The following is a 26,130-nucleotide window of genomic DNA, read 5'->3' on the forward strand; positions in this document are numbered from 1 at the left end:
TGCAAAGCTCCCCAGTGTGAAAGGGGTCTAAAATTGTAAGTTCATCTTTTACAGAAAAATATGTAAGGTGAACTTATACAGGCCCCCCTCCTCCTCTGGTCTCCAACAGTACACAGAAATGCAATAGTTTTATTAACTATAAATGGCTAAATACCTTCTCTCATCAGCAGTATATAGCAGTCTTGTGACTTCTATCAGTGTTTGGTTAAAGCTTGTAGGAGGAGTTTTCATTCTCCTCCGATTGTCCTATGAGGCTGCAGGACCCCTGACCCTCTGTCTGGACAGTTCTAATCAACCCTGTACTGATCACATACACCCTTCCAAGAAAAAAAAAAAACTCTCTAGCAATACACACCAAACTGAGCATATGCAGCTTGCCCCCAAGGCTCTGTACTATTAGGAGATAGTTTAGGGACTGTGGAAGAAGGGGGTATCAGAGAATTAAACAGCATTTTTACACAATGCAGAGGATTAACCCCTTCCACAGTGAGTATAACCAGCATGCTTTACTGCATATACAGACTGATTTAACTGTTGTGTGATTAGTAACACTTTAAGCTAGGTTTTGACTTGAATTACACTATAATTCTATCTTTTAAATAATTAAATAAAATATTTCAGGCTGCAGAATTACAGTTGAAGACCCTCCAACCTGAAGGATCTTAGTTCACAAATATCAACACCGCCTATACTGACGTCCAGCTGCAACTCATCCTTCCACTCCTGGGTAACCAAATAACAATGCACATTTTCCAAAAGGCATGCTTCATTTATGATCACATACCCATCAGATTCAGCATTGAGCGGAAACATCAGCACTCGATTCCTGAAGGTCTAAAAAGGCTTTTGTTACAGCCCTCCAACCATAAATTCTCTACTCTTTTTAGCTCTTTGGTCGCTCCCAAGGTGAAACGACTTCACCAGTATATTGGGCAGGAACTTCTCACATCAGAGTCCTTTAGAACCCCCTTGACATCAGAGCCCCCCACACCCCATTTACATCAAGGTCCTCAGCCCCTCCCCATCTTTCCACATTAGAATCCTCTGCCCCCCTTTCACTTTAAGTCCTCAGTTTCTCCCCTTTCTTTTGTATTAGAGTCCTTAGTTCTCCCCTCCACCTTTTCACAAGAGAGCCCTACCTTAAAACTTTCACCAGGGCATGGCTGTGGCAACACAGAAGTGGGCAAGAGGCAGAGAAGGTCTAATCAGTGGCAGTCTACTCTTCTCTTTTGAATGCTGGGACTGCCCTGAATGTTAGTGGGTGGCTGGCCTATCCACAGCATGGAAATGCATGATGTTGTGCAAAAATATTGCATGTATCATGGTCCTACTGTTAACCTCAGATGGCACACCAAGTTGCTGGTTTACATAACAGAGCCATAGTTCAAATGCCCAGCCTGTAATGCTAGTATGTAGGAAAACAGCATATAAAAGGGGGAGAGTGCTAATTCTCTCATATATTTCCTGGGAAGGCTACAGTAGACTCTGCAAGAAAATGCTGTACACTCACAACTGAACATCTTCAGAGACATGACAGGGAGAACATCTCTACACCTGAAAACTCAGCAAAGAATACCCAAAAGTACTGGCCTGACCTGAGATCCCTGTGCTAACTGGCCAACACAGGGAACATCACAAAAGGGTCACCAGCATAATAAAAGAACTTGGAAATTCTGCACTCAATGGCTAAATGGAGAGAATCCCAGAGTTTATAATATCCAGCATCAATCCACCAATTGATACTGATAGAAAATCTATTCTCCTGAGGAAACTAAGGATGATTATAGACAGTTAGAATCTTGGCCTGGTTCAGCAGGAACCGGCCAAGATTCGGACCATGTATGGGCAGGCTGAATGTACCAGGTTGCTAGATCACATGTATGTTTGAAACCTATTAAAATCATAAAACAATAAAAGAAAGGTTATTTGTGCAGAAAAAAAAATGATGGATTACTTTGTTACCTTAAAAAGGAGCTTTACCCATAACAACTTGATAAAAAATAATGCTCTTTAGCAAAGAACATACATTCCACATTAATAATTGTTCAACTAAAATTAGCGTGTGCTGTAAATTGCCTCCAGCATTGTTACTGCTTCTTCTTGCTGGAGGCTGCCATTTTGCTGAAGCCCAGAGCCCCTGAACAGCAGTAAATCTTTAGGCTGTGAGCAGATCAGCTTCTACAAATTTAGCACAGAGTCTAAAAATGGAGAGCAACTGAACATGTGTAGAGTAGGGTGTGACAGTATATTATTTGATTTTAAACAGTATGGGCACTTATTTTTAATGTTTTACATTATACAGGTATACCTGCAAAAGGAGCCAGCCTGAACTGATCTAGCAGGATCTGACTAAAGTTCCACATTAAGTAATGACAAAGTTATCACAGAAGGGATAAGAAGGAGTGAGGGCTAAACTGGTAAGTAAAGACCCCTGGCAAGTCATAGGTCTGCTTTAATTTTCTAACTTCCACTAAAAAAAATCCATTGCTTTAGGTGTGCTAATAATGTGACATTAAAGTCCATCAGAGGTCGCCTCTGAGGCTGAATAAAGGCATGCAGAGTATTTGTCACCATTTACCTTTGCAGACGCTGCCTTGGGACACGACAGGCTCACTGCAGGCGGCACACAGGCGCTTCTTTCTTAGACCTTTCTCTTGAAAGATGTGACGCTCACCCCCTGCAGGCTGTAACGGAAACAAAACTGAGATTAAACAAGACCACAGGCAGCTACAATTACAGCTTGTTTTTCCTTAAAAAAAAGTTACAACTTGTATGGTGTCTAAATAGAAATCACCACTAAAATGTGGGCTTGCAGTTAGAAAACTCTGCGTTCCTGGATTCTATATACACTAACCCTGAGAAGAAAGGTATAATTTCCAGAATTTATACTCGCCTATTATAGCACATGCAAGCCCCTGATCTTCAACCCTGCAGGGAGAGATGGGAGCAAGATGTTGGCCCTATTGACGGGGAACAATGGGATCAGATTGGAGGGGTGGGCCCGCTGGTGTCGGTGTCCGCAGCGTCCGCAGCGCAGAGACTGTCGCACCTCTTCATATTTCAGCGAGTGTACCGTACCCCAGTACAGCTACATAAGTGGGGCGGGCGAGAATCTCCCATATGTCCAAAATGTCAAGCTCATCCAGGTGACCTCATCCATATGCTCTGGAGGTGTCCCAAGTTGATAAGGTATTGGAGTAGAATTGTCGCCAAAATTAATAGTGTTTACCAGGTCCAACTTGCAGTAGACCCACTGACATGTTTGCTGGGGTGTCTCATTGAGGAACTATTCCCCACACCGGTATAAATTGCTCTCACGAGACTACTATACCTGGCTAGGAAGCTGATTGCTCGACTTTGGCTCTCAGTGCAAGCCCCGAAGGAGGCACAGTGAATCCAAATGGTTAACACTACTCATTAGAGAAAAAAATGCCTATCATCATAGGAAGTCACCAAAGAAGTTCAGTAGCATTTGGCAGAGTTGCTTGAACTCCCCAGATGTGGCGCCCTCACAGTTGGCTCTGAACAGGCTGCAGATGGGATGCTAGTTACCTGTTTTTGACTCTAGATGCTCATACTTGATCTTGGATGAACTGTGAGAGCTGATTTGTCTTTGCAATAATATGTAAAACCCAGGTTGTATACACCCAGGTGGTTTGACCTCTTTGGGGTTTTTTTTTTTTGGTTACCTCTTTTTTTTCTTCCTTCTTTTGTTACTTGTACTGTTAAATTGTTTACAATCTCCTGCTCAAAAAAAGCTAGGTACTCGGGGTAGTTCGCAATGCTTACCTGATCTGTGCTGCCGAGTTGGCTATACAGTCACCTACAGTCACCACCATGTATGCGATGATGTGAGCTATTTACTGATTGTATGCCTACGTACTTACAGACTTGTACTGCCTAGTGTTATATTCAATAAAACTATATTTTGTTGATTAAAAAAAATAATAATTGTGGGCTCACAAAATATGCAGCATATGCCCACAACAAAACAACAACACGTTAGAGTAATGGCAATTTAGTGCCAAACACAGAAAGAGACAAATTTAACTCAAAGAAACCTTTCTCTTTTAAAGGTTATACACGCTTTCTATTGTTAATTTGGTTTTGTAATATAGGATGACCAGACATTCCCAGTTTTTGGGGACGGTCCCTAGATTTCAAGTGTTTGGCAACAGTCCAGCTCATCACTAGTTGACACAAAGTTGCCCTTTATTGCGGTACTTCCCTGCATAGCTGTGTGGTATGGTTGTGTGCACCAAAGCACCAAATTTTTATCCCCACCACTATTAACTCTTAATTGAAAAACAAGGTCATGAAGGCCTAAAATGAGCAACACAGGGCATTCAATGTAATGCAACCAGGATGCTACCTTAAAAAGGTGTCTCTTTTCAAGATAAGGCTGCCAGCTCAGCCACTGACCTTGTGTGGTGGTGATGACTACATGGTGTTGTCTAGGCTTGGCATTATGTGCACATGGTTCTTTGCTGTGAAACTGACAGCTGAAAGTAAAAATAACAATTGGCGGCACTGCCTCTTTAGCAAGGGGGCCCCCAGATCCCCCCTCCGTGTGAATGACTATGGGGTACTTAGGACCCCTACTCATTCACGAAAAACAAAAGTGTAAAAAAACACATTAGCCAGTTTTTGAAAAGTCCTTGTTCACATGGGGGGCAGGATCTGGGGGCCACCTTGTTAAAGGGGGCTTTCAGATTCTGATAAGCCCCCCCACCCGCAGAAGAGGCCATTTTCCCCATCAACATCTGGACATGGTGCTTTGGGATGCAGAGCCTCAAAGCACCCTCCCATGTTAAAGGCATGTGACCTGGTATGGTTGAGGAGTGGGGGGTGCTCGCTCGTCCCCATCCTTTCCTGACCTGCCAGGCTGCATGTTCGGATAAGGGTCTGGTATGGATTTTGGGGGGACAGTTGCTAGTTGTTAAGGAAGTTGGTGGTTGCCTGCTCCTTAACACCCAGCTATTGACAGCCTGTGATAAGGAAGCTGGTTACCCCTGGTAGTAAATTACTGCAGCCTTCCTCTACTAAAATACCACACGACTTCATAAAATAACTCATGCAGTATTTTAGTAGTGTTTTTATTGAATGCTAAAAACTTTTTGAAAAATCCTCTGCGGTATCTGACCACATGCTCAGATGCGGTAAGATACTGCTTTGTGAATGGAGCCCACTGACATTTTAAAAGGAGTTAGAAGTCTCACTCAAGGAACCAACAGGAAATAATATTTGACACGTACAACAGAGTTGTAAAGCAGATCATTGAAATGAAAAGTATTTATCAATTGTTGAATTCAAACTTGGATGAATAAATGGCAGTCAAGAAGACTGCTGGGAACGCAAACACGTGTGAAGGCTTCTGTGTTCATTGCATGGAGATCAGCAGGTGAAACTTGAAAACTTTGTATAAACTGACATTCCACTTTAATGTTTCCCAAATAGGTAACCAGTACATAACACTTGTCGGAGCTCAGGTTCTTAGTGCTGATAACAGCTGGTTAAAATGTAATGATTTAATAATAATTGAGCATTCTTCACTGAAGACATGTTTTCAGCAGAAGAGATGAACAGACAGTAAAAAAATGGGATGATAAATATGCAGTAATTTTTTTTTTTTTTTTTTTTTTTTTTTTAGCACAGCTGCTCAACACCAGTATTTGACGTCAGTAAGAAAACAATGTTGGGGAGGTGACAGGAAGATGTATGTAGACCACTCATTAAGCTGATGGGTGTAGCAGTGGGCCAAGCTGTAAGGATATAATGGGACGAACGGAAATTGTCGTTCATTCAAAGAGCAGCTAAAAATACAGAGAGGAAAGGATCAGTAGAATCCAAGGAAATTCAGCCCAGAAACCAGTCTAAGAAAATATATAGTAAATACGTTTTTACACATTAATAAAAAAACATTTCCAATCCTTGTTATGAAGCCATACCCAAGCTACTGATATCCACCTACACACTCTGGATTTTGTCAGGAGGTATGACAAGACTGCAGCCAACTATGGATCGGCCAAAAAACAATCAGGAACCCATCTGTAAGCTTCTGTTTACTACTTCTGTCCATGTAATCTCTTCTACCTCCATTAATATCCAGGGAGTTATCTGAGCAAAGAAGGTAAACTGAAAAGATGTTCCGATCTGACTTTTTCCGATTGGGTGTAGAGAATTCCGATCGGACAAAGTGCCACACATTCTCAGATCAAATTCCTAGACCAAAGCTATTGGCTACTAGCCTGAACATAGTCCCAACGTAACGAAATTACATCATCATGTTCTGAACGATGGGATTTTCCGACAACTTTGTCCGACCGTGTGCATGCAACAGTTTCGGACAAAATCCATCAGACAAAATCCGTCGGACAAAATCCAACGGATTTGGTTCTCAGAATGTCCGACTGTGTGTCCAAGGGCTTAGATGGTGATACTTGCTGACCATTGTTAGATGGTGATACTTGCTGACCATTGAACACTATTTTCTCATGAGAACCACCATTGTGAAGATTTCCTTTATGATTGGTTCTTGCTTACAGTTCCATCACTGAATTCCCTGACACTTAGCAAATGCAGCAAGTATGATATGCTATGTTCTCTAAGTGCTTACAGATGGTAAAGTTGAATGTTAGATGGTCTGGTAAATGTAACAAAATTCCCAAACTCCTTGTAAAAACTAGGAAAACCCAACGTATGTGTCTTTCCTTACCCATCATATCTGAATTAAAGAGAACCTGCCAATATCTAAATTTGGGAACACCCATTGCTGACTTGTTTACGAAGAAGAACAGGATTGTCACAGTTATCCTTTATGAACTACCAAACACGCAATGCGTATCTCTGATTTCACATGCATTGCACATGTACGTTTCAAGTCATTGTGTCACCAAAAAGAGAATATGCCAGCCTCTGAGCTTGTAATAGTAAAGTAATAAGTAATGATAGATCACTTTAATGCTATTCCTAAGCACACCTGAAGAAAGACCTTGCCTTCTATAAACAGAAGAGAGAAAACTTAGTAGAATGTGATCATGGATTTTTATAAGTATAAAGGGGTATTCAGATGCCAGCAATATGTTAGAGAAAGGTTGGGTAGAGGGGTGGTGGAGGGGGAGCCCGGAGTTCAACTTCAAGTCAAAACTCTTGACAGAACTTATAATGCCATTGCTATCTTCCTTCTGAAAATGCTAGTTGCCTGGCTAGAAATCAGACTCACTAACTCACTGACTTCAGGTATAGACCCCTAAGTGTACAGATTAAGAAAGTCAGAAGTACTTATCTCCTATATATTTTGCAGGTCAATATGGCAGCAAAGCAACTAGTATTTTCAAAAGAAGCAACCAGCAATAGCATCCACCACTTGTTTTCTCAGCAAAGGATCCTTTGAGGACCAGTCACTTATACTAGTCCAAGTTCACAGTTAACAGATCATTACTGAACCCATTGTATTAAATACACTATGCATACCATCTCACTTGGAATTTTCCGTACGTTTGTAATGTTAAAAACAAAATAAAAAATAGTAAATTGGGAATTTATGTCATTGGTATACACCAGGGGTCTCTAAACTTTCTAAGCAAAGGGACAATTTACTGTCCTTCAGGCTTTAGGGGGGCCGGACTGTGGCTATTGGGTGTAGAAAATTCCCCGGCATCAGTGCCCCTTCATTGGTTTTAAAAGGAGAAATAGTGCTGCTGTCAGTAGGGGGAATGGATCCCCATCTTTGGTGTCAGTTGGTGGAATAGTGGCCGAGGGCCAGATAAAGGCAAGCAAAGGGCTACATCTGGGCCCCGGGCCGCAGTTTGGAGACCACTGGTCTACACAAAAGAAAAGTCATTGCTGAGTAAGTATTCACTGTCTTTTCCGTAAAACCCCTAAATAAGCTCAGGTGCAAACAACTGTTTTTAGAAGCAAGATCTCAGATATGCCAGAGTTTGTTACAGAACAAATCTAAACAGCCTCATGAAAACTAGCATAAAGTTATGGAGAAGCAACACTCAGTGTTTGGGTTATAAAAAAGATATCCTAAGCTATAAATATCTCCTGAAATTGTATTAAACCTTTTAAACAAATGTAGTGCAACTGTGACCATGTCTGGCAAAGACCATCCCACCAAACTTAGAGACCTGGTAAAGCAGCTATTAGTTAGAGGTGCAACTCGAAGAGACCAACTGCAACCTAGCGGAGCTGCAGGAGTGCACATCTGAACCATTCATAAAACAACTATAACCTGGGCACTCTACAATTGTGTGCAAGTAAAAATCCTGTTTTTCTTATTATCTTTGCACTTGGTGTATTCAAAGTGAACACAGCTTTTGCTCAGCTTCCTTTTATTACATTTTCAAAAGTGAATCTCTATTCAATCAAAATTTGTGGCAAGACTTGAAACTTGTCAAAATCGCCATCTAAGGCTGGGTTCAACTTCACACTATTGCAAATTGAAAGCGGCACTCCGCATTCCTATTCACAATAGCAGGAGATTTTGATGGAGCCGGTTCAGCTGAACTCGCACAATTTCATTCCCGCATGTTAGTCCCATCTTCGGGGGTGATTTCAGAGACATCTGTGTGGGTTTCTGCCCGGATGTCTATTGAAATCGCACCCCAAAGTTTCCAAAAGTAGTACAAAATGTGCTTTTGGGAATAGATGCGGTGTCGCACCGATTCGGACGGTGCCATTGCTGACATCTGGCATGCAATTTGACATGTCAAATCGCCTGCTAAATCCCTGCAATGTTAACCAGGGCTGATTGACTGTGATAGTTTGAGGCAACCTCACCTGGTTACATTTCGTTTTGCTTTGTTGTTACTGGTTATTCCATGTAAGAGGCCTATGAGTTTTGTGGTTTATATGCTGGGCGACTCTTCACTGTTTTGTGAGTTTGCCTTTATTCAATAAAAATATTGTGAAAGAAACATAGAAACGTGATGGCAGAAAAAGAAAAAGAGTAATCCATCCAGTCTGCCCTTTTTTTTGGTTTTGTTTTTTTAGTATACAATATTGTAATTGTAAGGCCGCGTACACACGCGCGGACTGTTGGCCCAACTTTGTCCGTCCAACAGTTTGAGCGAACAGTCCGCTCAAACTTAGCATGGACGGACATGGCCACACACGACGGACGAACAGTTTGCTGAAACCGTGCGCGATGACGTGAACGGCACGTACGACGGGACGAAAAATACGACGTCCTATACACTGCAATGCAACCTTCCGACGTGGAAATCCTTTCTGAGCATGCGCGAGACTTAGTTGGCCGAACAAGCCTACACACGAGCGAACAGTCCGCTGAAACCTTGTTTCAGCGGACAGTTTTTCGGAATTTCCGTAAGACCTTGTTCGGCCAACTGTCCGCTGAAACTGTCCGCTGAAGCCCCACACACGAGCGGACTGTCCGCCCAAATACTGTTCAGCGGACAAGGTTGGGCGAACAGTCCGCGCGTGTGTACGCGGCCTTAGGGTTAGTGGTAACATTTATGCCACGTACAGACGATTGGAATTTCCGACAACCAAACCGTGGATTTTTTTCAGACGGATGTTGGCTGAAACTTATCTTGCATACACACGGTCGCACAAATGTTGTCAGAAGTTCCAATCGCCAAGGACGCAGTGACGTACAACACACACGACAAGCCGAGAAAAATTAAGTTCAATAGCCAGTTCGGGCAATTCTGCTTGATTCCGAGCATGCGTGGACTACACATACTCAGAACGACAATGGATTTTGCTGTTGGAAAATTTGAGATCCAGCTCTCAAACATCTGTTGTCGGAAATACCGACAGCAAATGTCTGATAGGGCCTACACACGGTCAGAATTTCCGACAGCAAGCTCACATCCAACATTTGTTGTTGGAAATTCCGATCCTGTGTATGCGGCATAACCCTAAAGGCCCGTACACACGATCTGACTTTTTGACAACAAACATGCAAATTGGCTGTTTTGGAGCAACATCTGACCGGGTGTACGCTCCATCGGACAAACTTTTTCAGTTTTCAACTGACTTTTGTTGGCTGTGCGAACCGACAAACTTTCTGGCAACAAAAGTCCGATGGAGCAAAGTCTGATCGTGTGTGCAGAAACTTTTGTACAAAGTACAAACACGCATGATCATAACCAATGCAAAAGATCAGACAATACAGAAGTTGACCAAAGGTGGCGGTAAAGAGCAGAAAAACCACGTGATTTGGTGAAAGTTGGCTGAAAAAGTCCTACCGTGTGTATGCAATACAAGTTCTTGACCGACGCCCTTTGTACAAAAATCCACAGGAAAATTTGTACAAAGTCCGATCGCGTGTATGAGGCTTAACAATTACCACTAACCCTAATGATTACTGCTAAAGCCCCATACACACTATCAGATTTTCTGATGATTTTTTTCCTTCAGGTTTACCAAATCCATATAATATGAGGGAAAACCTTAGGAGTTTCTATGTGTATGCAATCAGGCAGGCCCTTGTACTACATGGTTTTGGTAAATCGGAAGGAAAAAATCAGCAGAAAATCTGATTGTGTGTATGGGGATTAACACTAATGCCCCATACACACTGTCGGATTTTCCCGCTGGAAAATGTGCAATCGGATCATGTTGTCGGAAAATCCGACCGCGTGTGGGCTCCATCTGACTTTTTCCATCGGATTTTCTGACGCACAAAGTAAAAGAGCAGAATCCGACAACAAAATCCGATCGTTTAAGTTCCGATCGTGTGTAGACAATTCCATCGAACAAAGTGCCACGCACGTTCAGAATAAATTACCAGACAAAAGCTATTGGTACCTGGCCTGTTCATAGTCCCGTCGTACGTGTTCTACGTCACTGCGTTCAGAACAATTTTCCAACAACTTTGCGCGACCGTGTGTATGTTAGACAAGTTTGGGCCAAAATCCGTCTGAAAAAATCCGATGGATTTTGTCATCAGAAAGTCCAACCGTGTGTATGGGGCATTATGATTACCCCTAATGCCGCGTACACACGACCAAACTTTTCAACGGACTAGGTCCGACGGTCTTCCCGATGGACTTTCGGCGGAGGTCCGACGGACTTTCTGAAGGAGCGGACTTGGCCACAAACGACTGGACTAAGTCAGTTTGTTTGGAATGTGATGACGTAAACTGGACTAAACAAGGAAGTTCAATAGCCAGTAGCCAAAAGCTGCCCTTGCGCCGTATTTGGTCCGTTGGACTAGCACACAGACGAACGGTTTGCACGCTAGAAAGCCAAGTCCGTCGGACAGAGTTGAAACATGTTTTATTTCTAGGTCCGTCTGACTTTTGGGGGAAAAAAAAGTCCACTGGAGCACACACACGATCAAATTGTCTGATGGATTCCGGTCCGCCGGACCAAGTCTGCCGGAGAGTGCGATCGTGTGTACGATTAGGCTAACCCTAGCTCTAACCATAACATAACCCTAGCCCTTAACCCTAACAATGGCCCTTAACCCTAACAAGTGACTTAAGACACATAAAGGTTCCTGCACTACTTTGATGTGACTTAAGTGGCAGAGAGTGTAAAGTCGCATCAAAGTTCCACTCATAGAAAAGTGTTACAGTTCTGTTCTTGAAGCAGAAAAAAAAAACCTGGAAAAAAAAAGAATGGGTGTTCAAAAATGCGCCAAAAAAAACACATCCATCGCAACCTGCATAGATGTGAACCTAGGCTAAATGCAGGCTCAACACAGACTCCAGCTTAACTTCTAATGGGCTGTTTAGAGGGTAATGCCGCGTATACACGATCAGACTATCCGGCAGTGTCCGATCGTGTGTGGGCTCCAGCTGACTTTTTCTTCCCAAAAGTCCGGCGGCCTTAGAAATAAGACTTGCTTCAAAATTATCCGCCGGATTCGGCTTTTAGCGGACAATCCGTTCGTCTGTGTGCTAGTCCGGCGGACTAAAACCGACACTACGGCAGCTATTGGCTACTGGCTATGAACTCCCGTATTAAGTCATTACGTTCGAATCTGTCGGACTTTTAGAGTGATCATGTGTGGCCAATTCCGTTAGTTTGAAAGTCCGGTGGACCTCAGCTGCAAATTCCGTCGGATTGTCTGCCGGACTAAGTCCGCCGGATAGTCTGATCGTGTGTACGCGGCATAACAGCATGAGAAATCCTTGTTATGCTTCAGAATATTTCTGCCAGGGATAGCCAATTGCTCTCTTTCCTCCATAAATGTAACCAAACTTTTCACTTCTCCAGTCCATATCCATTGATTGGCCCAGGAGAAAGACTGCGGTGGTCCAGACATGGAAACATTGAAGTGAAAACTAGCACTGCCTGGCAGTGAGAGTGATGCCCACGTATAGCCAGCCTGGGATTAAAACCGGCCCTTTTCAGGAAATGTTCTGTAGACTTTTCTACCTATTCACATCACAATTTTACTTTGAAGGTTTAACTTTGACACATACTGTTGTTTCAATATGGTCTGCAAATAGCGCATGGAAATTCTGAACCTGAAAAATCCTGTAAAAGACCCAAAACAAATAGAGGAAATTGTTAGCATAATGCGCCTTTCATCATAGCCCTTTACACGGGTGAAATTTTGGGATCAGATTTAGACGGAATCATATCTAAGAACGAAAAAAAAAATAACCCCAAAACCTCTGAAATGTTTCCAGTGCTTTGCTTTTCAGGATCTGGTTACTTAAGCCCGTGTGAGCATATTTTATGAAATTTTGGTGGGGAACGCAGGCCTAGGATCACTATAAAACTGCCAGGCGTATTTTAATTTCTTGGACTGACCTCCCTACTGGTATTAACTCTTTCCATATGGCGACATTCACCAAAGAAAATGAAAGCGCCAGCAGTTTCACATGAATAACTAACATCAGCAACACATTCAAAAGAACATTTAGTTTAGTCAAATATTTTTTGTAGTTAAAGTCTTGAGTTATAACAACATTGGGCACTGTAAGGTCTCAGTTCACACCTGAACTTTACTGGCACCTATGGCATGATTAAAGGGTTGGCTCTGATCTAAGATCAAATGTTGCACACACACACAGTTTACTTGCTGAATGGCTTTCATTTTCATCCTAGTATTCATCTTCAGCAACTTCTGAACTCCAGCAGCACTCACAGAGCACGCACGGGCATAAAAAAGGTTGCACAGGTCAGAATCGCAGAATCATGTAACAAGAGGTTGTAGTCCCATTAGAAGCCTTGGTAGAAGTCTCCTCAATGTATCTACACTAGATCTGATGAAAGGTGTAAGGCTAGCCATACACATTAACCACTTCAGTCCCGGAAGATTTGGCTGCTGCATGAACGGGCCATTTTTTGTGATTCGGCACTGCGTCAATTTAACTGACAATTGCGCGGTCGTGCGACACTACACGCAAATAAAACTGACATCCTTTTTTCCCACAAATAGAGCTTTCTTTTGGTGGCATTTGATTGATCTGCGTTTTATATTTTCTGCGCTATAAACAAAAAAAGAGTGACAATTTTGAAAAAAAATGATATTTTGTACTTTTTACTATATTATCAAAAAAGCAATTTTTTCTCAGTTTAGGCCGATATGTATTCTTCTACATATTTTTGTTAAAAAATGGCAATAAACGTATATTGATTGGTTTGCGCAAAAGTTATGGTGTTTACAAAATAGGGGATATATTTATAGCATTTTAATTTATTTATTTATTTTACTAGTAATGGCAGTGATCTGTGATTTTTATCGGGACTACGACATTATGGCAGATGCATCAGACACTTTTGACACATTTTTGGGGATATTGCCATTTACACAGCGATTATTGCTATAAAAATGCACTGATTATTGTAAAAATGTCACTGGCGGGGAAGGGGTTAACCCTGGGGGGAGATCAAGGGGTTAACTGTGTTCCCTCAGTGTGTTTCTAACTGTAGGGGGAGGGGACTGACCTAGAGGAAGTGACAGATCGTGGTTTCTAGCTATTAGGAACACATGATCTGTCACTCCTCTCAGAACAGAACAGGGATTTGTGTGTTTACACACTTCCATGTTCTGCCTCTCGTGCCCATGATCGCTCGTGGCCGGTGATCATCGAGCCCTCTGGCCACGATTGCGACCTCCGGCGGCGCACGCGTACCTGCTATCCCGATCCCGTGAGCCAACATATAGCTAGGACAGTTTGCGGGATCATGCCAACCAGCCGCAGTAAAATTACAGCGGCTGGTCAGCAAGAGATTAAAGTGGTTCTAACAGCTGAAAGTTTTTTTTTACCTTCATGCAGTCTGTGCATGAAGGTAACAAACCTTCTGTGTGCAGCAGCCCCCCAATACTTACCAGCGATCCCTCGAGATCCATTGATGTGCACAAGAACATCAGCTGCTGTCCACATCGACAGCAGACAGCAGCAGGAGCCATTGGCTACCGCTGCTGTCAATGACAGCCAGACAGCCAATAAAGAGAGAGGGGGCGGGACCGAGCCGCAATTCTGTATCTGAATGGACATGTAGAGCAGCGGCTCAGGAGCACACCTGCTTGGGTGACCCCATTGCAAGTTGCTTGCTCTGGGGGCACTCAACAGGAAGGAGGGGCCAGGAGCGCCGGCCGAGGACCTGAGAATAGAAGGATCAGGGCTGCTCTGTGTAAAATCACTGCACAGAGTAGGTAAGTATGACATGTTTGGGGTAAGTATGGCATGTTATTTTGCCTTTAATATCACTTTAAGACCTCTCTCTTTCCCTCTTTAATGTTGAACAGCAGAGCTGATGGAATTTTAGGGTCCATGTAGACTGGGCTTAAATAGCTCATATAGTGCTTAGCGGGGTTTTTTTCGGTCAGAAAACTCCTCTAAAAAACACAATCCAGAATGTTTTTTTTTTCTGCCTCTAAACACTTAGCTTAAAATATGCCTCTAAACCTCCATGCTAATGTGCATGGGCACACAGGATAACATTGAGCTGCGTCTACAGACAAAACACAAAGCCCAGTGTGTATGAACCCTTATTCTAGCAACTGCTACTTCCACAGCTCCAGGAATTGGCCGAAATCTGAGCCAGGTATGAAGGTTTATGGGACCTACTGACTTATATAAGCCCCGTACACATGAGAGGACTTATGTCCGACAGACTTCCGAAGGAGTTCCGTCGGAGTTCTGCCGGATTTTTCGGCTGAGCGGACTTGGCCACACACAATCACACTAAACTCCGACGGATTCGAACGTGATGACGTACGACTGGATTCGAATAAGGAAGTTCATAGCCAGTAGCCAATAGCTGCCCTAGCGTCGGTTTTAGTCCGTCGGAATAGCATACACACGAGCGAATTTTTTGAAGGGACCGGGTCCGGCGGAGTTCCTTTGGAAAAATTTGAAGCATGTTCCATATTCTAAAGTCCTTTGGACTTTGGCGAGTCAAAAGTCCGTTGCAGCCCACACACGATCGAATAGTCTGACGGAATCAGTCCGTCGGACTTTGGATGTTGAAAAGTCCGCTCGTGTGTACGGGGCTAAACAGTTCCAAAATTGTCAGGACGAAGCTTAGACGGGCAGTTTTGATTGCATTCTATGGAATGTTTTAGTGCCGGTTCAAGCTAGTGCGACTTAAATCGCACCAAATCACATGACACGGGAAATCACATCATATTCAATGGTGCCCATGCTCATCAATGTAAATCAGCCGATGCAATTTTGGAAAGGTGTCCTGTGCTACTTTGGTGCAATTTACAGTGAAATGTGGCCCCCAAAGAATATGCAAAAATGCAGCCGTGCCTTAAACTCTTCATGTCCAGCGTGTTCATCAGGTCATTTGTAACAAAATGAAATCAATAATCTGCAAATGAGAGGACAGACAACCAATAGTTAATTGGCTGATAAGGGGACTAACAACCAATAGTTAGACAGCTCAGTAGCATGATTTTTTTTTTTTTTAAGGTTCCTACGATGTCACGCACAGGAAAGAGAGAAGGGGAAAAATAGGCACTATTATTGTTATTACTCCTATGGGGACATGGTTCCTGTTTTAGAATAGTTCGTTATTCAATATAATTTACTTTTTCTAGTACCTATACATTTGTATTTGTGTTTTGCAAAATAGTTTTTCTTTTATTATAGATTGACGTTTTTCAGGCAGGGGAGAGGATGTTATTATATAATTCTTTGAAAATTCCATGATTTGCACATCTAATATCAGACTTAGAGCTGCACGATTTTGGCTAAAATGAGAATCACAATTTTTTTGCTTAGAATAAAGATCACTACTCTCTCACGATTCTTGCAATGCAACATCTTTCACAGTATACAAAAAAATTGGGCTAACGTTACTGTTTACTTTTTTTTCTAATTCATTAAATTGTATTTTTTTTATTGCATTTGAAAGACCGCTGAGCAAATACGGTGTGACATAAAATATTGCAACAACCACCATTTTATTCTATAGGGTCTCTTCTAAAAAAAAAATGAATATATATATATATATATATATATATATATATATATATATATATATATGATGTAGAGGTCGACCGATATGGGTTTTTCTCTGGCCGATGCCGATGCCGATATTTAGAAATCATGGCGGCCGATAGCCGATATATATGATGCCGATTTTTTTGGGCCGATATGTTAGGCCGATTTTATTTTATTTATTTTTTTCCTTTTTTATTTATTATTATTAATTTTTTAATCCCCCTTGATCTAACACACCTTTCCCATTGGGGCGTTTTTCAGGCGCTTTTGGGCTAAAAATAGCACCTGTAAAGTGCCTGCAAAATGGCTCCCCTGCAGTCTGTGTGAAAGACAGAGTGCTTTCACACTGAGGCGATGCGCTGGCAGGATCTTAAAAAAAAAAGTCCTGCAAGTAGCACGTTTGGAGTGGTGTATACCGCTCCTCCACTACTCCTGCCCATTGATATGAATGGGCACCACTGCCGAAGCGCATGCAATGCGATTTGGCAGCAGTTTTTAATGGGCACATTTAACCTCTTCCTTGGCCGCTAGCTGGGTTATATGTGCCCCACTAGCAGCCAAATAGCACCGCTAAAATGATGGTAAAGAGCCGCTAAAACTTGCGTTTTAACATCAACGCTCCAGTGTGAAAGCAGCCTTCATAAGTGATACAGAAAATTTCTTACATTTAAACATTTATTAAACAAAACAAACCTCCAATCAGTTTACTTGTATGTATGATTTAGATAAAAAAAAAAAAAAGACCTATGTATTAAATAAAAACAGGTAGTCAAAACTTTTGGCCGAAAAAAAAAAATGGGCTAACTTTACTGTTTTTATTTAAATTTTTAAATAGTGTATTTTTTTCCCAAAAAAATGCATTTGAAAGACCTCTGTGCAAATGCCGTGTGACATAAAATATTGCAACAACTGCTATTTTATTCCCTAGGATCTCTGCTAAAAAAATATATATAATTTTTGGGGGGTCTAAGTGATTTTCTGGCAGAAAATACAGGATTTTTACTTGTAAGCAACAAGTGTCAGAAAAGATTTAGTCTTTAAATGGTTAAACTGGGAACTTCTACACACTGAGATGATTTCATTCATTCAGTGTAAACATTGTATCATTTAGTTCTTTTCTTGGCAGTCTGCCCAGAGAGGAGGAAAGTGTTGCTATGAGGACTCACACTGTCTTCTATACAGAAGTCATTTCAAAGTCCCGATGTAGTTATAAATCGGCTTTTTATCAGCAAAATCGGCCGATGCCGATTATTTAAAAAACGGCAAATATCGGCCGATATATCGGTCGACCTCTAATATCATGTTTGGGTGTTCCAATAACTTTTTTAGCAGAAAATAAGGATTTTTACTTGTAAACAACAAATGTCAGAAAAGGTTTGGTCTTTAAATGGTTAAACGTCCTTCATTTACACACTGGAGTTCTTTCCTTTGATAAAAGAAGGAAAAGATACTTTGTTTCTACTTATTCCTGTGTTGTGATTAAACTTGGCAGGCTGCCTGGATTTTTTTTTTCTTCCCCAGCTGTGAGAACTCTCTGCACTTGTTAGAAAGAATCGTGACATGCTGTTTTGAAGATCGAGAAGAGAAAAATATTGCAATTTCGATTTTTAATGATTAATCGTGCAGCTCTAATCAGACTGAATGGTTATAAGTGGAATCAAAGTTGTTGCAAACAAAAACTTTCTTTTAGAATGTTATTATAGTAGATGGTAAGCGTAAACCTTCCCTTCCATCTCCCTTTCTCTTCAATCCCTGCCATTAAGATCAGTTTTGAGTGAAACGCACCAACAGGAGGAGTGGTTGTAAACCCCATTCCTGATATTTGACCTAGACACATATATCTGTAGTGTTTACTTATCTCTCTCCAAAGCTCTAAGTGCCGTGTCTTTCTGTTACTCCATTCCTCTGTTATCAGCAGAGTCACTTCTGACAAGTTCTCCGACACATGAGATAACAGCAGCTGAAAATATGTGTTAGGGAGGGAGCTTAGGGGGAGATGAACAGAGAGCTTGCCTGTTCAGCAAACAGCTCTGCATGTTCCTTCCTTCCTCTGCCTATGTGGAGGGGGGGTGTCCCTTTCCTTCAATCAGCTCTCACACAGTGTAAGGTCAGACTCAACACCCACTTCTGGAAGAGGAAACAAGATTTCAAATTAATCTGTACTTCCGAAAGAATGTAGAAAGGGAAAGACAGCAGATATACATGTAAAACTTATGTAGTTAGATTTGTTTCGTCTATGTGTATCATCTGAGGCTATTCACTTCACTGGGTATAGGAGAGGGTTTAAATCCACTTTAAGCAGCAATCTGTTTGCTTTAAGTTTCTTGATGGGAGGTATTGTGAAGTTTGGCCTCTATCTTTGGATACACATCTGTGTCTAACACAGGAGTGTATGGTAGGGTTCAGTCCAATGTTTAAAAGAAAAAATACTTTACCAAAGAGAGAGGCATAGAGAAAGATGCCACCTATAGAGCCACAGAGATATAGTGTCTGAAAAAATGTACAAATCAATTATAACAAAATAGAATAGAAATGTATTAAATGTATGAATAAACAATGATCAATTACACTAAAGTATAAAATCACTGAAACCTCCACCGTTACCCATCTAATGACAACGTTGTCGGTAGACAGACAGACACAGACAAACAAATATTGAAACGTTTTCACTGCACGTGCTTAAATATGTGGGCCATAAGAGAACTGTTTATGTATAAGCAATGTGGCAACACCAACCATAGGGCTAGGCAGTCCTAATAGGGAACATGATGTAAAAAAGCAGGGTCCCGCACAAATCAGAGTCATAGAAAATCATATGATTGAAAAATGTTCAAGGTATGCTGCTGATGGCTGTTAGGGGTATACGGCAAAGAGGTGTAAGCATTCTGGATTGAAGCAAATAAAAGTCCATCTCAGGAACACTGGTGTATGTTGAAATCCAAAAACACAATAAGATAGCTGGCACAACGATCATCAACCGAAAAGAGCAAACAGATCCAGTGACAGAAGCATAGCAGGTAACAGGTAGGCATATATTGTAATTTACCTTACCCAGATGTAAAGGATGATGTGCTGCAAGTGGTCTGCCGTGATCTGCTGTGTTCAGTAGTCCATTTCCTGTGGGATGGAAATAACGGTAGTGTTCCAAAGAAATGCATGTCAATCAGCTGAGCGAGGGATCATCTTGTATATCAGTCAGTTCCTGTATGCCTCTCTGTAGCTTTCGTCGTATCTGGGCTTAGAATTTAATCATCCAGGATGGATGAAAGGTGAAGTAGCCGTTGGAGTAGCTGCTGGGTACAGTGACCCAAGATGCTGTGTCCAGCACTAATGTGCCAGCAAACATCCGTGCAGTGGGCCCTAGGTGCTGGCGCAGAGCGCACAGAGGGACAGACGTTCACATGGAGAGGGGGAGAGAGGTCAACACATTTCACCGGGAAACCCTCGCTTCTTCAGGACTGCCTGGCCCTATGGTTGGTGTTGCCACATTGCTTATACATAAACAGTACTCTTATGGTCCACATATTTACGCACATACCATGAAGACGTTTCCTTATTTGTTTGTCAGTCTGTCTGTATACCGACAATGTTGTCATTAGATGGTGAACGGTGGAGGTTTCATTGATTTTATACTGTAGTGTAATTGATCATTGTTTATGCACACATTTAATAAATGTGTATTCTATTTTGTTATAATTGATTTGTACATTTTTTTCAGACATTATATCTCTGTGTCTCTATATGTGGCATCTCTCTATGCCTCTCTCTTTGGTATAGTATTTTTTCTTTCATTGTACTGCCAACCACTGAGCCCCACGCAACACTAGGGTGAGTAGATGAGTATCTGGTGTTCTTTATTGTTTAGTTTGGTTTCCATATCTTTCCTTTTCTTTTCCTTCTGTCAGATGTCTGGTTACATCTAGATAAAGGAAGGCCCGTATGTGGTGTATCAGAATATTGCAAAGGCATTTTATACAGTTCCCCATAAACGTTTACTGTACAAAGTAAGGTCAGTTGGCATGGACCATAGGGTCCTGGTCTGGGGCAGTAAGTGGGGTCCCCCAAGGTTTTGTCCTGGGACCAATCCTATTTAATTTATTTGTAAACGACATGGAGGATGAAATAAACAGCTCAATCTCTGTATTTGCGGACGATACTAAGCTAAACAGGGCAATAACTTCTCTGCAGGATGTGGAAACCTTGCAAGATGATCTGAGCAAATGAATGGGGTGGGCAACTACATGGCAAATGAGGTTTAATGTAGAAAAATGTAAAATAATTCATTTGGTTGGCAAAAATATGAATGCAATCTATACACTAGGGGGAGAACATCTGGGGAAAAACAGAATATTGGCATGCATTAAAAAGGGGATTAACTCCAGGGATAAAACAATATTTCTCCCACTCTACATGACTCTGGTCTGGCCACACCTGGAGTATGCTGTCCAGTTCTGGGTACCAGTCCTCAAGAAGGATGTGCTGGAACTGGAGAGAGTCCAGAGAAGGGCAACAAAACGAATAAAGGGATCGGAGGACATTAGTTACGAGGAAAGGTTACGATCGCTGAACTTGTTCTCTCCAGAGAAGACGCTTGAGAGGGGATATGATTTCAATGTACAAATACCGTACTGGTGACCCCACAATAGAGATAAAACTTTTTCACGGAAGGGAGTTTAACAAGAAACGTGACAATTCACTAAAATTAGAAGAAAAGCGGTTTAACCTTAAACTACGTAGAGGATTCTTTACTGTAAGAGTGGCAAGGATGTGGCATGCCCTTTCACAGCATACACTTCTATTTCATAACATAATTTATAACATCAGCATTGTAATAGCAATTCAAACAATAGTTATCATTGACAATCCATTATAAGCTAAGGTAATTTGAAAAATGTCCTTTCATGTTGTAAGTGCTGCCTCCCAAATCCCATCTTTCCACAACTTCCTCAATTCCCTGCTGTTTACTTTCACTTTCTACAGACTACATTTCCCATGGTACCTTGCTGCATGCACACTATGATTTGAGTACTGACTCCTCCTCCTGAAACTCCTCCTCTCAGCACCTCTGTATATCAGTAGGTGGGCTCTGTGAAATGTGTGGCACAGCAGTGTCTACTCACAGGGCATAGTGAATGAGTGTCACAGAATTCAAGGAAGTAAATGTGTGGGGATCTTCACAAAGTTTACAAACTCCATGATCATTCAGAATAACAGGAACCAGCCTACAAATAATAAAACCCAATGTGGAAATGAATATATAACTTATTTATGGGCGTATAACACGCACATTCATTTTTAGAGGGAAGTTTCAAGAAAAAAAACTAAAATTTTAAATAAGGAACTTTGAAGCAAAATAAGGGTCAGTGCCCATCTGTAGCCTCACAAGTGCCATCAAGGCAGCCTGATCAATGCCCAACTCCTGCCTCACAAGTGCCATCAATGCATCCTCATCAGTCCACATCAATGCAACCTGATCAATGCCCACCTGCTGCCTCACAAGTGCCATCAATGCATCCTCATCAGTCCACATCAATGCAGCCTCACAAGTGCCATCAATGCAGCCTGATCAATGCCCACCTGCTGCCTCACAAGTGCCATCAATGCATACTCATCAGTCCACATCAATGCAGCCTCACAAGTGCCATCAATGCAGCCTGATCGATGCCCAACAGCAGCCTAGAGGGGACAGGGAGGGGGGCGGGATGAGCGCCAAGAGGTTACATACTGTGATAATCTCCTATGATAGACAGAACAGTGGTCCAATGGTGGCCCAGGAGACAAGACTTCCTATTACAGAGGCCACCATGTAAACAGGAGATTCTCACTGTATGTAATTTGACGGCGCTCGTCCCGCCCCCTCTCTGTCCCCTCCGAGGCTGCTAAAATTGAAGTATTGGCTTATAACACGCACACGCTATTTGCACCCCGTGTTATACGCCAATAAATATAGAAATTATAAGTAGCTTTGGCCATAGATATGCATTAGATCAGTATATTTCAACAGCATGGGACATACTTCCATGGTGAAGCTTTATATTATCACACAAAATACACTCAGAAAATCAAACTTTTACTCATAAAAACCAAAGCAGGGAGGTTCATATTTAACAAGTTATGTGGAATGGTTTTCTTGAGGTTCTCTTGAGAGTTTATCTGAAAAATATGTTAGCTATAACCCCCCTCCTGTTTTTCGCAATCCATTTTAATAAAAAAAAAGAACCCCACAAGAGTAACATAAAAGAGTAATATTAAAAATATGAAAGTGTATAAAAAGCTGAGTATATTGTGTGGAAAAGCAAGACAATCATAATGCTTTGCCAATAAATGACATGATGTTTGTTAATAACCTAAATACAACGCTTGATACACGTTCCACACTAAAAACATATTCTCAGCAACATGTAAGGGCAGTTAACGGGTAACTTTGGTATGATGTTGCCTAGTAAACCTTAGTTAATAAGTCAACAGCAAACACAAGCAACCGGGACACATGACAGCAATATGTAGTTTTTCATTTTATGAGGTTGTGTACAGAAGCACATCCAATGTCTGTTTGTGATTTCACACATGAGGCCCAATCCGGGAATCAATAATTATGAAGACTGTAGAGCTAAAGCCCAATTGCAGCCAAGGCCTCTTATTTTTTACATAGTGTGGGAAGGTTAGAAAACAGCGTTCTCCTTGCTGTGTGCTCTCATTGAGGAGATTTCAACTTTCTACCTGCTCTGTTGACCACCTATCACTTGGACAGGAAGAGAGGGGAAATCTCCCTCATGGGGCACAGAAAACAATGAGAAATATTTGACCAGCACAGAAAATAGCCTAATAACATGTATTTTTTGCCCCATTCACACAGAACGAAAGTACATGCACTTTTACTTGGGGATTGCTATGCATTTTTTTAAATAGATATATCCCTTTAAAGTATACCTATAGGCAAAACTTTTTTTTTTTTCATTTTGGATAGAGCAAGGGAGAGTTATAACCCCTGTCAGATTTTTTGTGTCCGAATTTGGAGCTTTTCATTCACTTCCTGACCCATAGTAAACAGGAAGTGAGAGGAAATCCCTGCAAATTAAGATAATTCCTTGGGGACCCCCAGGTTACTAGAACTAGTGTCCCAATTGGAAGATAAACAACCCTAAAAAAATGCATAAAGATGGTGCTGCCATAGTTCAGAGAAGCAGGATCTCCTAGTCTATGGATAGTGTAGGACCCACTAATTATGGGGTATTTTGTCGCAGTAAGTGGGCTTAACCACTTCCCACCCGGCCAATGCATATATACGGCCGGGTGGGAGCCGTCTACTCCTGATAGGACGTTCAGGAACGTCATTCAGGAGTAGCGGGATCGCGCGCGCGCCCGCGCAGCGGTGCGGTCCCGATGTGCTCGTGTCACCCGGACACGGCACATCTCAGATCGGCAGGAGGGCTCTGTGATTGGCCCTCCTGATCACATGACGGCCGTGTCCAATCACGGCCGTCATGTGATGTAAACAAACAGCCGGTTGCTAGGCAATCGGCTCTCCTCTCCTCACACGGAAGTCACCGCTGAGGAGAGGAGAGCAGAACGCTGCAGCCGGCTGATGATCAGTGAGTATGGGCTGCTTTTTATAGCTTTTTACTCACTGATCATCAGTGTAGTGTAAACACACAACACACCACACAGTACAAACACAGTCCCCACACATGTCCCCAAAACACACATGTCCCCAAAACATACATGTCCCCAAATAATAAAAACACATGTCCCTAATAATAAAAACATGTCCCCCACATATGTCCCACTAAAATCACATGTCCCAATGATTATCTGCACACATATGTACATGATCACCTGCACACATATGTACATGATCATTTGCGTACATATGTCCGTGATCACACAAACCAATTATTATACACTTAACGGAATTTTTTTTACCAAAAACATGTAGCAGAATACATTTTGGCTTAAATTTATGACAAAATTTGATTTTATTGGATTTCTTTTCAAATAGAAAAAAGAAAATATTGTTTTTTTTCCAAATTTCCGCTATTTTTGCGCTTATATCGCAAAAAAAAAAAAAAACGGAGTCGTGAATAAATAACACCAAAATAAAGCTCTATTTGTGCGAACAAAATGATAACAATTTCATTTGGGTACAGTGTAGCATGACCGCGCAATTGTCACTGAAAGCGCTAGAGCGCTGAAAGCTGAAAATTGGGCTGGGAAGGAAGGGGGCGAAAGTGCCCTGTATTGTAGTGGTTAAGCACCGTATAGCAATATGGTGTGACCAAATCCCCATATTTTTTGATAATGTTTTTCGAAAATGTCTAGTTGTTTTTAAAAAGCCTTGCTGGAGGTAAATGTTAGTTTTGCATGTGTGCGCTGTAATATTTTTGTCCAATTGGAAGATATCCCCTCTATTACTTTTCTGGGGACAACCCAAAATTTGGGATTTCTTTTACTTTTAATGATAATGGTAAAAAGGACAAATAGAGAGGGTGAATCTCCTTAACGGGGCACAAACAGCAATACAAACTGACAAGCCTTCAAATACTTCTCCACTCTATCCAGAACTAAAAAAAGGTTTGCCTTTAGTTATTCTTTAATTCCAGTTCTTAAGTACCCAACAAGTTGTATATTTTTTGACATTTTTCTCAGAATATAGCTGAAATGACCACTGTAATATACACACTGCTCCCCCTATACAAATTGCTCCCATATACACATTGCTCCCCCTATAGACACAGCTCCCTCTATACATTTGCACTCATATACACATTGCTTCCCTTATAGGCACTGCTCCTCCTATACACATTGCTCCCCCTATAGAAACTGATCCCCCTACACAAACTGCCCTGCCTATAGAAACTGATCCCCCTACACAAACTGCCCTGCCTATACACACTGCCTTCCTACAGACACTGCTCCACCACACACATTGCTCCCCCAACACATGACCAAGGTACCCCAGATGTATCCAACCCTTTTGTATAACTACAAGCTCCACCACCAACCCGTTACCCCAACAAGACTTACCAAAAAATACCCTGACACAACCACTGGAGTAAATTGGCCATTTTGGCCCCTTTATTAAAACACATAACACATTTTTTAAACCAATGTAGCGCCCTGCTCCTAATGAGCAGATGCTATTGTTTTGTAAATTTAAGTTGTCTGAAGCTGCAGTTTGGCTCAGACTAATTATACCAAAGTTCTGGTTTCTGTAGCAGTTCAGCTGGGTTGTGCTAGTTTCTACTTGACCGTGGGTGTCACTGTCACCACCGGTAAGTGTTGGAAATGCAACAGGCTGGATGTATTGAGTACCCCTTTTACTCAGAAATAGCCCAGTGGGAGTGGTTCACCCGCTGTGCATTCTGGGTCAGGGTACTTAAGGTACTGACACCATTTTGGGGGGTTATTTTTCGGGGTTCGCTATCCCGACCTCATGGCCCTCCTGGCCTGAGGTGTGTGCGGCCTGTCTCCATGTCTCGGAGCACGCTGGCCCGAGGCCTTGTAACTGAGAGGTTGGGCCCAGAAGTCTTGGGGCATACCGATCCCAGGGTGGTCCTGTGCTGTCTTGCCTGCGGGGAGAAGCCAAGTAACTGGAGGATCCAGGGGAGGACTTTTCCAGGAGAGGACCGAGCACCAAGGCTGGTATCTCTGGAAGAGCCTGGAGACTTAGTTGGAGGATGCATCCTGGGTCAGCTACCACACAGCATCGACGGATCGGCTAAAGGAAACTGGTACTGTGTGA

The 26,130-nt window shown here is 42.0% G+C and overlaps 1 protein-coding gene across 4 annotated transcripts in view; it reads right to left on the reverse strand.

The window, feature by feature from the left end:
- The window catches only part of TNS2 (tensin 2), a 275,183-nt gene that overhangs the window by 123,431 nt on the left and 125,622 nt on the right, over window positions 1-26,130 (reverse strand). For all 4 annotated transcript variants that reach the window (XM_077483895.1, XM_077483898.1, XM_077483897.1 and 1 more), the window contains exon 2: window positions 2,579-2,684. In XM_077483895.1, coding sequence (XP_077340021.1) covers window positions 2,579-2,684 — 106 coding nt within the window. The remainder of the gene's footprint in view (window positions 1-2,578; window positions 2,685-26,130) is intronic.

This window comes from Lithobates pipiens, unplaced genomic scaffold (assembly GCF_037356315.1).
Source record: "Lithobates pipiens isolate NorthernLeopardFrog02 unplaced genomic scaffold, aLitPip1_a1.2 Scaffold_16, whole genome shotgun sequence".
Taxonomy (NCBI): domain Eukaryota; kingdom Metazoa; phylum Chordata; class Amphibia; order Anura; family Ranidae; genus Lithobates; species Lithobates pipiens.